This window comes from Trachymyrmex cornetzi, unplaced genomic scaffold, assembly GCF_001594075.2.
Source record: "Trachymyrmex cornetzi isolate Tcor2-1 unplaced genomic scaffold, Tcor1.1 scaffold16, whole genome shotgun sequence".
In the NCBI taxonomy this organism is placed as follows: domain Eukaryota; kingdom Metazoa; phylum Arthropoda; class Insecta; order Hymenoptera; family Formicidae; genus Trachymyrmex; species Trachymyrmex cornetzi.
In genome coordinates this window covers 2,320,300-2,335,910 of record NW_017296201.1, presented here as the reverse complement: position 1 = coordinate 2,335,910, position 15,611 = coordinate 2,320,300, and the positions used below count along the sequence as shown (strand labels likewise).

The 15,611-nt window shown below is 40.5% G+C and overlaps 1 protein-coding gene across 1 annotated transcript in view; it reads left to right on the top strand.

Moving 5' to 3' along the window:
- The window catches only part of LOC108758559 (fibrillin-2), a 48,235-nt gene that overhangs the window by 23,168 nt on the left and 9,456 nt on the right, over positions 1-15,611 (top strand). Inside the window, exons 9-18 of the mRNA XM_018503561.1 lie at positions 21-4,004; positions 5,154-5,267; positions 5,354-5,467; positions 7,600-7,705; positions 7,796-7,979; positions 8,753-8,939; positions 11,087-11,201; positions 12,231-12,367; positions 14,329-14,468; positions 15,314-15,416. Coding sequence (XP_018359063.1) covers positions 21-4,004; positions 5,154-5,267; positions 5,354-5,467; positions 7,600-7,705; positions 7,796-7,979; positions 8,753-8,939; positions 11,087-11,201; positions 12,231-12,367; positions 14,329-14,468; positions 15,314-15,416 — 5,184 coding nt within the window. The remainder of the gene's footprint in view (positions 1-20; positions 4,005-5,153; positions 5,268-5,353; positions 5,468-7,599; positions 7,706-7,795; positions 7,980-8,752; positions 8,940-11,086; positions 11,202-12,230; positions 12,368-14,328; positions 14,469-15,313; positions 15,417-15,611) is intronic.

Sequence of the window (15,611 nt, the reverse complement as noted above, 5' to 3'; positions counted from 1 at the left end):
TCAGTGATATTCTCTTCCAGATGTAAACGAGTGCGCCGAGATTGAATCGCACCGTTGCCAGCACGAGTGCGTGAACGAGCCGGGTGGTTATCATTGTGCCTGTCGACCTGGTTACGAGCTCGCGGAAGACGGTGCGACGTGTAAGGACGTGGACGAGTGTAACGTACCATCCCGACCGTGTTCGCACATCTGCCGCAACACCGACGGCGCGTACGTGTGCGAGTGTTTTTCAGGATTCATGTTGACGGACGACAACGCGACTTGCGTCGAGGAGTTCAAGAACTGCTTCAGCCTGGCAAAACCTTGTTCCCACACCTGCGAGGACACCACGGAGGGACCACGATGCATTTGCCCAACTGGATACGAGCTGTTGGACGACCGTGCGACCTGCACGGACGTCGACGAGTGCGCCCGGGAGGCTCCGTGTTCGCATTCGTGCGTCAATTTGGAAGGCAGTTTTATTTGCACGTGTCCGAACGGTCTGGAGATCCTCGAGCACGCGAGTAAATTTAATTGTACCGACGTAGACGAGTGTGGCAGAGATGATCACGGTTGCCAGCACCGATGCGTGAATCTGCACGGCGGTTACGAATGCGTCTGTCATTCGGGATTCGTCCTGGATATCGATGGCAGATCCTGCGTCGACGTGGACGAGTGCGCGGAGAATCGACATGACTGCTCGCATGAGTGTAAAAATTATCCCGGAAGATACGAATGCGTCTGCCCGGATGGATACCGAATCCTGCAGGATGCGCGAATGTGCGTCGACGTGAACGAGTGCGCGGAAGGATCGCATGGGTGCTCGCACGAATGCGAGAACGAGGAAGGTGCTTACAAGTGCGGGTGTCCTGACGATATGTCCTTGGATGAAACCGGCAAGAACTGTGTTCTGTCCGACGCGTGCGAAATCGCAAATTGCAGTCACATCTGCGAGAAGGATCGGGACACCTACAGGTGCGTCTGTCAAGAAGGATATATCTTGCAAAAGGACGAGAAAACCTGCCTAGACATGGACGAGTGTTTCGAGGATGAGCACGATTGTTCGCATGAATGCATCAACATTCTCGGAAGTTACAGATGCGCTTGTCCACAGGATATGAAACTTCTCGAGGATGGTCTCACCTGCGGGGATCCGGTATGTCCTCAAGGACTTCGACAAGACGAGCATGGTGAGTGCCAAGACATCGACGAGTGTCTCGAAGGTGAATACGAGTGTTCGCATTTGTGCTACAACGTGTACGGGTCTTATCGATGCTCGTGTCCTTCCGGCTGGATCCTAGAGGACGATAGTCTCACTTGCGTGAGGAGTGATCCTTGCTCCAATTCCTCGTGCTCACACTCGTGTGTTCCGTCAGACTCGGGTTATAAATGTGAGTGTCCTTCGGGTTATCTTCTCGACGGGGACACGTGCAAGGATAAAAACGAATGCGAGGACGAGTTGATGAACGGTTGCAGTCACGATTGCAGAAACCAAGAAGGTTCCTATTCATGCTCCTGTCCGGCGGGAATGGAGCTTGGAGAGGATAATCGTACGTGCGTAGTCATTCCAGACGAATGCGCGAAATCTCAAGGAAATAATAACTGTACTTGTCCCGCGGGATATACTTACTCACAAAGAGAGCGTATCTGCGAGGACGTTGACGAGTGCCAGGACAAACAGAAACACGATTGTTCCCACGACTGTATTAATACTGACGGCTCTTTCTACTGCGAGTGTCCTTTCGGTTGGCGACTGCGGGAGGATTCTAGGACCTGCCAGAAGCTGCCAGATGATCCTTGCTTCAAGGATCACGGTTGTTCACACACGTGCGAACAGGATGACGACCGCGTTCGTTGCGGTTGTCCAGAAGGATACGAGTTACAGGATGACGGAAAGACTTGTCGGGATGTGGACGAATGCTCCGAAGGCTCTCATGCGTGCAGTGACATTTGCTTAAACGTCGAAGGCGCTTATCATTGTCAGTGTCCTTCGGGATTTCGGTTGGAAGACGATCACAGAACCTGTCAGGATATCGACGAATGTTCGTCCGAAGAGGCCGATTGCTCTCATGGATGCCTGAACGTGAACGGCACTTATAACTGCACCTGTCCTGAAGGATATGAACTGCAAGATGACGATAGGACGTGCGAGGTTGTGAATAAATGCATCGCCTTGAACAATTCTTGTTCGCACAGCTGTATAAGCCATAATGGTACTTACGAGTGCTCGTGTCCTGCGGGATACCACATTGGCGAGGATGGCAGGACCTGCGAGGATATCAACGAGTGCATCCAGGACAACGGTGGATGTTCACATCTTTGTGCGAATACGGAAGGTGGTGTCGAATGCGCGTGTCCCGAAAATTATGAGTTGTTAAAGGACGACAGCAAGACATGCGTAGAGATAAACGCGTGTTCCATCGATAACGGGGGATGCTCACATTTCTGTCATCACGAGGATAACCGGTTATTCTGCTCCTGCCCGCCTGGAATGGTTCTGTCCGAGGAAACGGTGTGTACATACGAAAACGATTGTCTGCAGGACAACGGTGATTGTTCCCATTTGTGTTACCACGAAGCCGGAAACGTGACCTGCGCCTGTCCATCCGGTATGGTTCTAGCAGAGGATCAAAAACTCTGCGTACAAGAAGACGGATGCGCGATCGAGAATGGCGGCTGTTCTCATTTCTGCCACGATCATGATGGTAACGTGACGTGTTCGTGTCCCGTAGGGACGTCCCTGTCTCAGGACGACGACTCTCTTTGCGTTCACGAGAATGAGTGTCTCCTTAACAACGGCAAATGTTCGGATACCTGTATTTTCATTAACGGTTCAGTCGTTTGCGAGTGTCCTGAAGGCTACCGTTTATCATCGCGAGACAACGCTACCTGCGTGGACATCGACGAGTGCTTGGAACTGCTAGACAACTGCACTCATCAGTGTCTGAACATTCCTGGCGGCTTCAACTGCAGCTGCAACGCCGGCTTCTCGCAAAATTCTCAAGATCCGACCCTATGCGACGACATCGACGAGTGCGAAATCGAAAACGCAGGATGCTCGCACTCCTGCGTGAACCTGGTGGGCACTTTCAGATGTCAGTGTCCAATAGGATACGTCCTGGAGCAAAATAACAAGACTTGCGTTTTGGTGAATGGCTGCAAGAACGACAACGGAAACTGCTCCCATCATTGTCATCAAGTGGATGGTCCCGATGGAATTCCGAGCACTCGTTGCTCCTGTCCGCCCGGCTTCCGCCTAAAGCGCGATCTTAAGACCTGCGAGGACATTAACGAGTGCGAGGAATTTGAGAACGACGTGGAATCGGGCTGTTCTCACACCTGCGTGAACACCGAGGGCGGCTATGACTGTGAATGTCCAGTCGGTTACATTCTGATGCCGAACGACCGGAAGAATTGCGTGGATGTGGACGAATGTCTGACCAACCATCACGATTGCACACACGACTGTGTGAATTTGCTAGGCGGTTACACGTGCACTTGCTACAAAGGACATTATTTGCACACTGACAATTTTACCTGCCTGGATATCGACGAGTGTTTCGAACAGAATGGCGGGTGCTCACATAATTGTACCAACACCGTCGGCGGCCATTTGTGCTTCTGTCCGACGGGCTACGAGCTGTCACAGGACGAGAAGACTTGCATCGATATCGACGAGTGCTTGAGTGACAACGGCGGATGTGATCACAAGTGTGTTAACACTGTGGGCTCCTTCAGCTGTGAATGTCCACCGAATCATGAATCGTGGAATGGATCCTGCCGACCGTTCAATCCTTGCCGAGACCATAATGGTGGCTGCGAGCACATTTGCGCAGCAGTGAACGGTACCGTAATATGTTCGTGCGAGAAAGGCTTCCAAAGGGACGAGATCGATGGTTTCAAATGTCGTGATATTGACGAGTGCGAGGAACAGCACGGCTGCGATCATATTTGCGTCAACAATCCCGGCTCGTACGAGTGCAGATGTAAGGAAGGATTCCAAATGGTGAATTCTACTTGTGAAGGTAAGTGAATAATAATAAATTTTGATTTTATTCTCATGATATAAATCCTGACGTCTTTAAGTATAAATCATTGATGATTTATTCATAGACTAATATTGTAAAAAGGAATTCTAAAGCATCTATTGAAGGTAAAGGAATTTCTGGAAAATTATTGAAAAGGAAGCAAACGTTCTAACTATTATATTTAAAAAAACGTGATTACAAAATTATTTAAAAAATTGTGATTTTATAATAAATACAAAATAAAGAAATTTAATAATTTTTAGTTTTTATAATTATAAAAATATAAAAGATATATGTAGTAACGAGAAAATATTTTTTGCATCTTAATGCTTTTCTCATTATCTATCGTCATGGTAATCTTATAGCTTTTTTACAAGAGAGAATAAATTTTTTAACATTTTTATTAATACATATATATACAAATATGCGTAACAAACAAAAATTTATCGAAAAAATGTTTGTTTACTAAATGATTACTTACAAAAAAACTTCTAACAGCATGGCATATGTCGACCGCTCACAACTTTGCTTCTTTACTGCTTGAAACTTAAATTTTTTACGTTCCTCACTTATATTCTCATCATCTTAAAGTTTTTTTTTAGAAAAGAAAGCCACTCGCATCACTAAAAGAACCTTTTAGAGATGCGAAAGGTTTGAAATAATAATATGTACAAGAATGAATCATGTATGTCATTTAAGGATTAATCGTCGTTACTGAATACTAAATTAAATCACAAAGAAGTATCTATTTCACGTTGATGAGGTATTTTTTTTCTTAAAAAAAATAAAATTATATTCACGAAGCGGATTGCGCATAAAAGCAGTAATAAATGCAATAAAGAAAGAAACTATCACGGTATCTACTTTTACAATTCGCGTTTATAAATCGTTGTTTCAATTTATTTTGCTATCACGGTTAATTTTCTGAAAATAGTATCGTCACCTCTGGAAAATCCGAGAGATAACGCGCGGTTCCTAGTTACACAGTTTCGCCCTTTTCTCCCTCTCCCTTACTTGTGTTCCAGTTTCGAAGCTTGCTGTAAAGTTAGACTCGCTTAGCTCGTGCGGAAGTTTCTCGAGGAACGACCGTGTGTTTGTGCGTATGCGGTTTTTTTTCTTTTCTTTTCTTTCTTTTTTTTTTTTTAGACGTCGACGAATGCGCCGCCGGTATTTGCAAGGGCAACAAATGCACCAACGTGCTGGGCAGTTATCGTTGCGAGTGCGAGGCAGGATATCGATTCCACGGTGATACCTGTGTAGGTTCGTGTGTAGGCAAAAACGTATGCTTACTTGAGAAAAAACCAACGTCGCTTAATCGTAACTAAACTGAGTTTGCTTTTTCTCAGACGTCGACGAGTGCCTAGAAGAGACACCCTGCAGCGAGAGATGCGTCAATACACCTGGATCGTACTACTGTACATGTTCCGTCGGATTTCAACTGGAAGGGAATAAATGCGTAGGCAAGTTAAAACACCCTGTAAAAAATAAAATGTTACTTTTAACTTGAAGACGTATAGTGGGCTTTCTAAGCATGCAAAAATGGTAAAATTAACATGTTTTTGCCTCTAGTCTAGTAGGTTATTACAGAAAAAATGTATTTAGAAAGATGAATCCCTTTTTGAATTAATTACGATTTTAATTATCATAGTGCTATCTATAATAATGTGCTTCATTACGATTAACGAATATATAAAATTTGCGTCATTTAGCAAAAATTTAAAAAATTGTTGGAAAAACCACTAAAGACACTAGGATATGATGTGAACTCTTCTTCTCCTCCTAATGCATATCCACTAATGGATGTTCGCAACTTCTCTCATATGCTGTGGTGCGCACGTTGGTTGTACACAGTCATATGGGATCTACAGTTTAACGTCGATTCCGAACGACGATTTATTAGAGAAGTGCTGTTGGCAAGGATACTCTCGGTGGTTTGCCATTGCCTTCCGAGAGGAGCTGCGAGCGTTCGAAAACATTTTTCGGTTCTGTGCCTGGGATCGAATCCGGGATCTCTGGTATAGCAGTCTCATGCGCTGCTTGCTACGCCACGCTCGCCTCTAGTCTAGTATTATAATCTAAAGGCTTAAGACTCTCACACAGAATGTAAGAGATCCGGGTTTGACTCTCGGCCGAGATAATATTTTTCGCAATAAGAATTAATTATTTACAGATTTTAATATGTCATTCAACATTATTAAGATCGTTTCGAAGATGCAAATAAGCGTAAAAAATTTGTTAAATTGCTAGTCAATTTAACTCGTGATATTACTGCGGTAGTTTAGTAGAGTTAGCGTTTCAAGACTGAAAAATCATTTCGGCGCGCGTTTCTAGGGACTACATACGTGGTATATAAATTCACATAAGAATCATACAAGCATTAAGTTCCAGCTAGACCGTTTAAGGCTTTGATTTCTATAGTTTGTGTTGTAACATTTTTGTATTAATTTTAACATTTTTGCACGCTTAGAAAGTCCACTATAAGTTAAAATTAACATTTTATTTTTTACAATGCATTCAATCGTGTGCACCGCGTTGTAAAGTATAACGTGTTGTGTAACATATATATTTTATATAGGATAGGGCGAGATTATTCCGTCAATTTTAACCCAGCAAACACAGAATATAACTACAATAATGCAGCAACATTGTAACGTTCCTGCTATATTGTAGAAATGTTATAATGCTGCTGCAATATTGCAGTTATATTCTGTGTTTGCTGGGAACGAAAGTTCAAGATAGCAAACTATCTCTTTGCAGTGACATGTTTATAATTACATCGTACAATCATGATTGCTCCTTGAGGGCACAAGCACAACTTTTAAATAATCAACATATATGTTTTGTACAGGAACAAACATTATCATGAGAAATGGACGAAAAGCCCTTCTCCACTCTTTATGTTCTTTTAAAAACAAAAAAAGTTACGCAAAAGTCTAGACGTTGCAATCATTTACTCGATAATGGTGATGGATATGACTTTGACGCGTAAAAGTCTTTCTTATAGGTTTTGTTGAAATAAATCGAAATAGTTTTATGACATTTTATCGTATCTGTCATCGTTTCTGAGATAATGGTCTTTCTATCTAGACTTTTGCGTAACTTTTTGTCAAAGAGTGTGTTTTATATATACTTTTATTGTTATATATATGTATACTTTTTAATAAAAAGTTGCACACAAGTCTAGACAGAAAGACCATTATCTCAGAAACAGTTACAATAAAATAACACAGAACTATTTCAATTTTTTCTCACTAACACATGTGCACGTGACTCATGAACAGGTGGCCATCTAAACATAATCTATAATTGGCTATATTTAAACCTTTATATCTAAAAAAAATTATTTCTTAATTAATTTAAAAAAAATTTTCTTATTATAATATTTTGATTTGCCAATTTCGAGACATTCTATATATACGTATTTATAAAAATCAAGTTAAAGCTATGGGCTTTCATATATATTTTATCATGCAAATTTATCATTATTACGGATTAATCATGTTATGTTATATATTTACTTGAATTTATGTAAATATATATTTTGTACATGCTTTTATAATATTAATCTCAAAAATTCATTCCACGGCCGCAGATATTGATGAATGCGAATGGCGTCGCGACAGATGCGATCAAGAGTGCGTCAATACCGTAGGATCATTTGTTTGCGCCTGTCGCGCCGGATATACGTTAATTTTGAGGTAAGATCTAAGCGATATATACAGCAGCTGGTAGAGTAAAAACAGATATTACACGATTCCCACACTTTATGCATGGGATTGCATGAGCAGGAGTCAGTGTCAAGACGTGAACGAGTGTCTAAACCGGAACGGCGGTTGCACTGGCGAGTGCATCAACACTGCCGGAAGTTACTATTGCGCCTGCAGTGAGGATTTGGTGTTGGCGCCCGACGAGAGAACTTGTGTCTCGCCAACGTCAGAATGCCGTGCCATGGAACCACCTATACACGGAGAGGTAACTGTCGCGCGGATATCGCAAGTCATATTAGATAGATCGAGTCGATATATACTACCGAAATATATATTCTAAAGTATCTTTCAAAGAGATGATGTACTACACACACCACCGACATTTCCAACATATACCACTCTGTATTTTATATGCCGTGTTAAAATGTTCAAAAAAAATTCTGGAAAATCCGGAGCTGCAAGAATAGCTGAAAAAAATGGAGAATTTAGACTTGTTTGAAACAACCGGCAGAAATTAAAATGACAAATTAATAAAATTACTGAGTTTTTTAAATGAGATCAAAATGAAACAAAAACGAGAGAGCCGGAAGTTGAAAAATAATGTGTTTATGATAATACAATTATAATTAGTGACACACACAAAAATTAAAGTACACGAATTATTTGAGAATCTGCTGATCATTTATAAAAAAAATATAATAAATTTTTATAAATATAATCAATAATTAAAAATTCAACATTTCTTTAATGCGGTCTTCTTCAATAAATATAAATGATACATACAATTGATTTATATTCACGAAGAAGACCGTATTAAAAGTCGAAACGTTTGAATTTATTTATAAAGATTGATTATATCAAAAATGACAACTGGCGGAGCTAAATGTACTTTAATCTTTGTGAAATTTAATTTTATTGGAGCCTTACTTAAATTTATATATGCATTTTTAATCGTTATACACAAATATGACACAAATATGTAAACTTAATTCTCTTGACTGTGTTATTTATTCCGTTTTCCTGGGTTTAATCGAGTAGATCAGATGTCCAGGACATCCTTCCGGCGCATCCGTCTACCCCCAGGGCGCCAAGTGTCATGTCCGATGTCGAAGAGGCTTCCGGCTAGAAGGGGCGCATACGAGACACTGCGTCAGCGACGGTCACTGGAACGGGAAAGAACCTATATGTCTGCGCGAAGTCGCAACAGACCCTCTTTACAATCCAAGTATAACTCGATTCCACAGTCCCACGGTTGCCAAGAAAAACGCCGCAGGCATCATGTCCTTCACGTCCCGTAACTTTGCCGAGAAATTAATCAAGATATTTATCCGATAAAATTTTTAACGAGCTGACTGTTGCATCGAGCGTCGCTTTAGTACGAACTGCTGTACGCTTATTTCATGGTCGTGTAATTATTTTCGACGGAACATTTTTTCAACATGGTTATTTTCATTTAAAATTTATTCTCGCCGTTTCACGGTTTTTCAGACACGCCCGCAGCATTTTTTTCGAAGACCCGCGTATCTCTTTTAAACGGGCGTTTAAGCGAGTACCTCCATAGACGGTAATAGGTCAGTGAGCTCTATAATATACTCGAACGAGCCATTAAGGAATAGGGGTGTTCCAATTTCTGGATAATGACATGCTAATGCAAAAATTGTACTGTTTTCTTTGTCAGCGATTCGCTGATTGGCTAATGTGCTTTTACCATCGCAAGTAGGAAACAGTCAGAAAGATAAGTTTTTGTTTGCCTTCCTTTTTTCTGTCGAGTCGCACTTTTCTGCAGTTTAGTTCTCAATTTTTAAATAGTGACACTCTAATATAAAGATTGTACTGTTTTCTTCGTCAGCGATTCGTTGATTGGTTGATGTAGTTTTACTCTGCCATAAGCAGAAAAGAATCAGATGAATCTTTGTTTGCCTTCTTTTTCTCTGTCGGGCCACAGTTTTCAACAGTTTAATTCCCAATGTCTAAATAATGATACTCTGATGCAAAAATTGTACTGTTTTCTTTGTTAGCGATTCGCTGATTGGCTAATGTGGTTTTACTACTGTAAGTAGGAAAGGATTAGAAAAATAAGTATTTGTTTGTTTTCCTTTCCTCGGTCTGCAGTTTCACTGCAGTAGTTTAATACAGGAAAGGCGCGTTCCAGTATATTATAAATAGATCCTACTGTGTAATAAACATAAATTGTGCATTCCTATAAAGTTGTCACTATAAATTCCGGACAATACAGTAGCTTGATTTGTACCACAGATACCTGCTCTTTCTCTCGGAACAAGTTGAAGAGAGATGCCGATGCGGTTCAATATTGCGTTTTCTTTTTAACGAAGTAGAAAGATCAGGGAATGCACAGTCTATACTTATTACGTCTATCTATGGCCTACACCAAGCAGGGGGCGTCTGAAGCTCTCATTAAATTTCCCTTCGATTTTCAAGACGTTATTCTTTTCAATTTATAATAAAGGGAACGCTCGGTCATGCGTGATCGAACGTAAAATATTGCCTGAACCGAGCAAATAACTTAACGACGAAAATGCTTGGACGCGCTAGATTAGTCGTGCCGCTCGGAGCAGCTTTTAATAATACAAAGTTCCTGTGTAGAGGCTGCCTGCTAACGAGATCATACGTTAACGCCGCCTCTTAACGAGCTTACTCGGACCGGCGGGTTTTTACGTTCCGGCTCCTCTCCTCTCGTTCGTTTTATCCATTTTGCCGGCTTTTTCATTCCCGCGCACATTTTCGCGGTTCTTTCCTCCGTGACGTTAATTGTTTCGTTTAATGGAAAGGAGATTTTGATTCTATGTCCGTTTCATGCCGCTTTGGTTTTTGCTAGTTTACAGCCGCTATCGCTCGGAAATCCATTCTTGGCACAAGATATTCAAATCGGCTCCCATTTTGAAAGAGATGCTTTTCTGGAGCGGTGCTCTTTAAGTGGTTCCTATCTCGCATCAAACGATATTACGCGCGTTTATGGTTGCTTTATAAATAAAGGACGGCTTTAGGTTCTATAGAACCGGGATATACTGAGGATAACCGAGAATCCTCGCGTTCAATTTAACGATAGATTAAATAAATTATTGATTTTTCAGTTATAAAAAGAAAATTGATTTTGTATCATTGAAACTAATGTTTTTACGAACTCACTGTACATCTAACGGTTGCATTGTTATTACATCCCGTATAAAACCGATAAAAGCGCGATAAGCCTTTTCACGCACGGCGTGATACTTTCTAGAGCAAAATAACGTTCTTGAACACTATCGGCCAATGATATGGGAATTGCTCGCCATCGAAGTTTCTTATCGTGTTATAGTATGGGAAATTGGGCGATCGGTATCAAGAGTTTAACTATCGACTTTATCACTGTAGACACGCCACAACCGTTCGTGAGCTGCCCCCAGGACATGGACGTCGAATTACCGGCTAGGCAAAACACGATACGTGTAACTTTCCCGCAACCAAAGTCGAACATGGATTGGTGGAGGTAAGAAGCACATTATAGAGCAGAGATCTTCAATTTCGGGGCTATCAACATTGATCCGATACGAATCTATTTTTCATCAAAAATGTGTTAAATACATACATTTATCTCAATAATATTTTTTGCAATAAATTCTTTACAGTGTTTTAAAATGGTCGTTAGCATCGATCAGTATTATTAAATTGCTTATCAATTTAAATTATAGTATTCTTGAATTTATTTTCCATCAAAAACAGTAAATATATAGACTTACCTTGATGATATTTTCCGCAATAAATCCTTTAAAGATGCTTGTTAGCATCGATCAGTATTATTAAATTACTTGTTAATTTATTGTATAATCTTACTCGAATCTATTTTCCATAAAAAATGTGTAAATATATAGATTTATTTTGATAATATTTTCCGCAATAAATTCTTTACAATGTTTTAAGATGCTCATTAGTATCAGTATTAATAAATTGTTTGTCAATTTAATTTGTAATACGTACTTCAGCCTCGATTTAAGACTATATTTCAAGGTTGCAAATAATCGGCGCGCAGTTTAAATGAAATGGAAAGTATAAAGATTCATTATTAGTAAAACTATTATTAGGCATTAAAATCCACTTTGATCAAACATGTGAAGCTGTCAAGCTTTGTTTATTCATGTTAAATTTACCTTGCTCAAATATCGTTGCTCAATTCTATTTTTAGATTTGTTAGACAGAGTGACGCGAATTATTTCTATTTCGGTTCTGGACAGAAATCCATTTGTAGAATGAAAATGGATCTGCCAATTAGTGTCGCAGAGCGATATTAATTGGCAAATATTTATTTGTGTCAAATTTAGATATTTTGGTTAATACGATTTTGAGAAATTTCTATGTAGGTAAAACAAAAAAATATCAAAAGTTTCTCTATTTGTCAATCCATTAATGTAAACGAAATAGTTTATAGTTATTTGAATAACATCGAGTAACTCGGTTACATGTCTATCTCGCTGGCTTTTGTTTCCTTTTTTTTTTTGTTTTCCCCTTTTATGCTTTTCAGATACGTACACGCTTCACCTCCATGGGCAAAGCAATTGCAAGCGGATCTGCCGGCGGGCACGACGGTCGTTACCTTCACGGCATGGTCGCCGGTCTCTAATTACACCAGCACCTGTAGGATCGTGATAAGAGTTCGCGGTAAGTCCAGCGCATAAGAGAGAAATCAGGAACAAAAAGAATTCGCTTTGGGAAGTGGAAAGGAAAATGGATCTCCTCGCTGCGAGCTCCTTTTTCTTGCACTAAGTATCATCGTGGTGATAAGAACCGCTATTATAAACAGTATAAGTAAACGTATCATTGAAGCAAATAGTAATAAATTATATCCGTATTTTTCTTATGCTAACTATCCATTCCGCCCCCTTATAGAAATTCAGTTTATTACTGGCCAATTTAATACTGAAAGATGATGATTAATTATAGTTACTTTGAATATAATTACTTATTTTGAATATTAAAAGCATTGAACAGCAGTGCTTTTAATACCCAAAGCAAGTAATTAATCACTACCCTCTAGTATTAAATTTTGATAAGGACGTTATTATATTATAATAAGGATCAGAATTATTAACAAGCGTACCGATGATAATCCGCTAATAAAATCTATAGTTGAAATTCAATGGCGACGAAAGATATAATGAGAATGGACTTAACTTGACATATTTTAATGCGAAGAGTGACACCTTTCTCCTCTCAACTCCCAACTGTGCCCTCCTGAGAGTTCAATTGAGCGGATAAGAATAAAATGGGACCAGAAAACTTGACAGCTCCGAAGCGGAATTTCTGATTTCATAGATTATCAATCTTGGATCAAAATCCCGTGAAGTTTCCATCTTCCTCCACTCTGTTCCCTTTTATTTTCGATTTGTCTACTTTTCCCGAGGAAACTTTTCGCACAGGGGACAATCGATCGGGATGGGAATCGGCTCGACACTCGAATCGTCCCGACGCGACGCGGGTAAACTTTAGTTTCCGCGGCGAAGTGCACTCCGCGTCCCGTCCCGCTTAATTACTCATTCTGAAAGTTCGTGAAACTCGCTTTAAGCAAGTTCTCTCCGCAACGCAACGGCTGGAAGGAGTGCCAGTGCATCGTGGTCGATACGCGATTACGCCGAATAACCTCGCGTCGATCGGACATACTCGCGAGAATTGCGTTGCGCTCCTTCGTAGATCTTTGCAGTCTCAAAAACCGCTTAGCCCCGCCAAGTTTCGTCTATTATATTCCGCTTTATCTCGATTTCTATTCGTTCTACGTTTCTATATACGTGAGACTATTCAAGATTGTTGGGAGTTCCATTGAAAAGAGGCTCTTGTTACGAGAAAGTACCGGATCACGTGAAATCTTGAATATATTTAATATACGTCGTGTAGTATGATAACAAATGGGTTTACAATCTCGTAACCAAGATGTAAGAAAAGAATGGTTTTGCTGAGAAGTATATGTTAAAAATTTAGCTAGACAGATCTAAAAATCATTTTGTTTGTATCAGAATAATTACGTAGAACGCTCGAGCTTTTTACGTTGTATGTAACTATGTATTTTGCTGGTTCAACAAAGTTACTTTCAGATTTGTATCAAACTAACTTTTAGATACTTCAGCAAAACTGTCCTTGCCATGTGATACAAATTTAAATGTTCCAGTTATCTGTTATTCATAGAAGAATTTTAATCCTCTGTCTGCAATCATATGTTTACTCCCTCCGTCTATAATCTGAACTTTAATTGTCTAGTCCAAGTTTTTTCACCGTTCTAGATTTTAAAAAAAATGTGAAAAAATTCAGACTTTTAAAACCTCACTACTAGCAAAATATTTTAGGATACGGCAGACTCTGCTCTCCTCTATTTCGAAGAAATTTAAGAGTTTGTGCTGAAAAATTCAAATCACAGACAGAAGGTTAACGAACGTTAAAATCTAAAAAGAATAAAGAAAGTTAAAATCTAAAATCTAAAGAGAAAGAGAAAAACAAAAATATTGCCAATAATAATGGGTAGCGCAAACAGTTTTGCGGTAAAAAGCACGAGACTTTAAATGAGTTTTACACAACAACGATTTTACGAGAGAATTCGGTAATTCTTAGGATATGCCGCGATATATTTTCAGATACCGAAAACCCCAAGGTTACTATGTGTCCCGTGTCTTTCGAGGTCAGACTGAGCCCGGGGGAACGAAATCGTCTGATATTCTGGCAAGAACCGACCTTCACCGATAACGTTGGCGTGGAACACGTTTATAAAACGAGGGTACGTACTCGTCAAGAAGCAACCCGTATCAGCATTCGCTGTCGGATACAACGTTTCATATACGATCTTTCCTTATATATTTCATATGAAATTTTCTCAGTTTTCTCCTTAACTCTGTTCGCAAATTTATGTCTCCGGTATCGACCGGTCAAGACTTCCCAGTCTTCTGTTGGCGCACCTTGAAGTTAATTAACCCCCTTTTGCCGTTGACAATCGGGCATATTAATCGAGCGAGGATATCGTCCATTAATTATCCGTTCGTGTTTCGAGAAAATGAGACCCAACGAAGAAACTGCTGCAATGCGACGGAGGATAGTATCTACGATTTTCCTCGCGAACGGTACCGTAGGAAAAACCAGCTGGATGATTAATCATTGTCGGTCGACGCTTCCGTCCTGTTTTTATTGTATCCTTTTGGCGTCTCGGCGCGGAAAACGTACGTGTACTTTATTAACGTAATAACAGAGATTATCCTGTCCGCATGTTAACCGGTCCGTGGATAATTGGTGGCTTGCACTCTCGATAGAGCATTGGTTATAAATGGCCTCGGACATTATGTAACCTGACGGTTAATCTGATTAGGCAAATTGAAACAAGAATCGTGCGAAGAGGAAGTACGTTGTGCCGATCTCTTTAATCGGGTCATTTGAAGAGGGATGAAAACAAAAGGAAAGTGATCGATCGCGTCACATCAATCGTATCCGATTTTGGACGAATGCGGAGCGTCGCATACGAACAAGATTAGTCGCCGGGCACACCGTTTTGCACATACAAAGCGGATATTTTCCTCAGAGGAAATTTCCGTGCAATTGCGCGAAAAGTTAATTATCGTATGTCTCGCACAGGGACCTGGACATGTGATGTATCCCGGCATTCACGATGTGCGCTACGTCGCCTCCGATGCAGCCGGAAATCGAGCCGAATGCCATTTTTCGATACACGTGAGAGGTAAATTTATGCCATTGTGCCCCGCGGGAGTAGCCCGAGAAGGGCTTCGCGATGCGTAGACGCAGACAGCGTCGCGACGCGACATCGCTAATTCCCTTCAGGGTGGAATATTGTCGCGTCACATTTATCTAAATGTCATAAATATATAAATATAATTATCGATGCGGAGATGACAATTGAGCCAATGTTTATCTC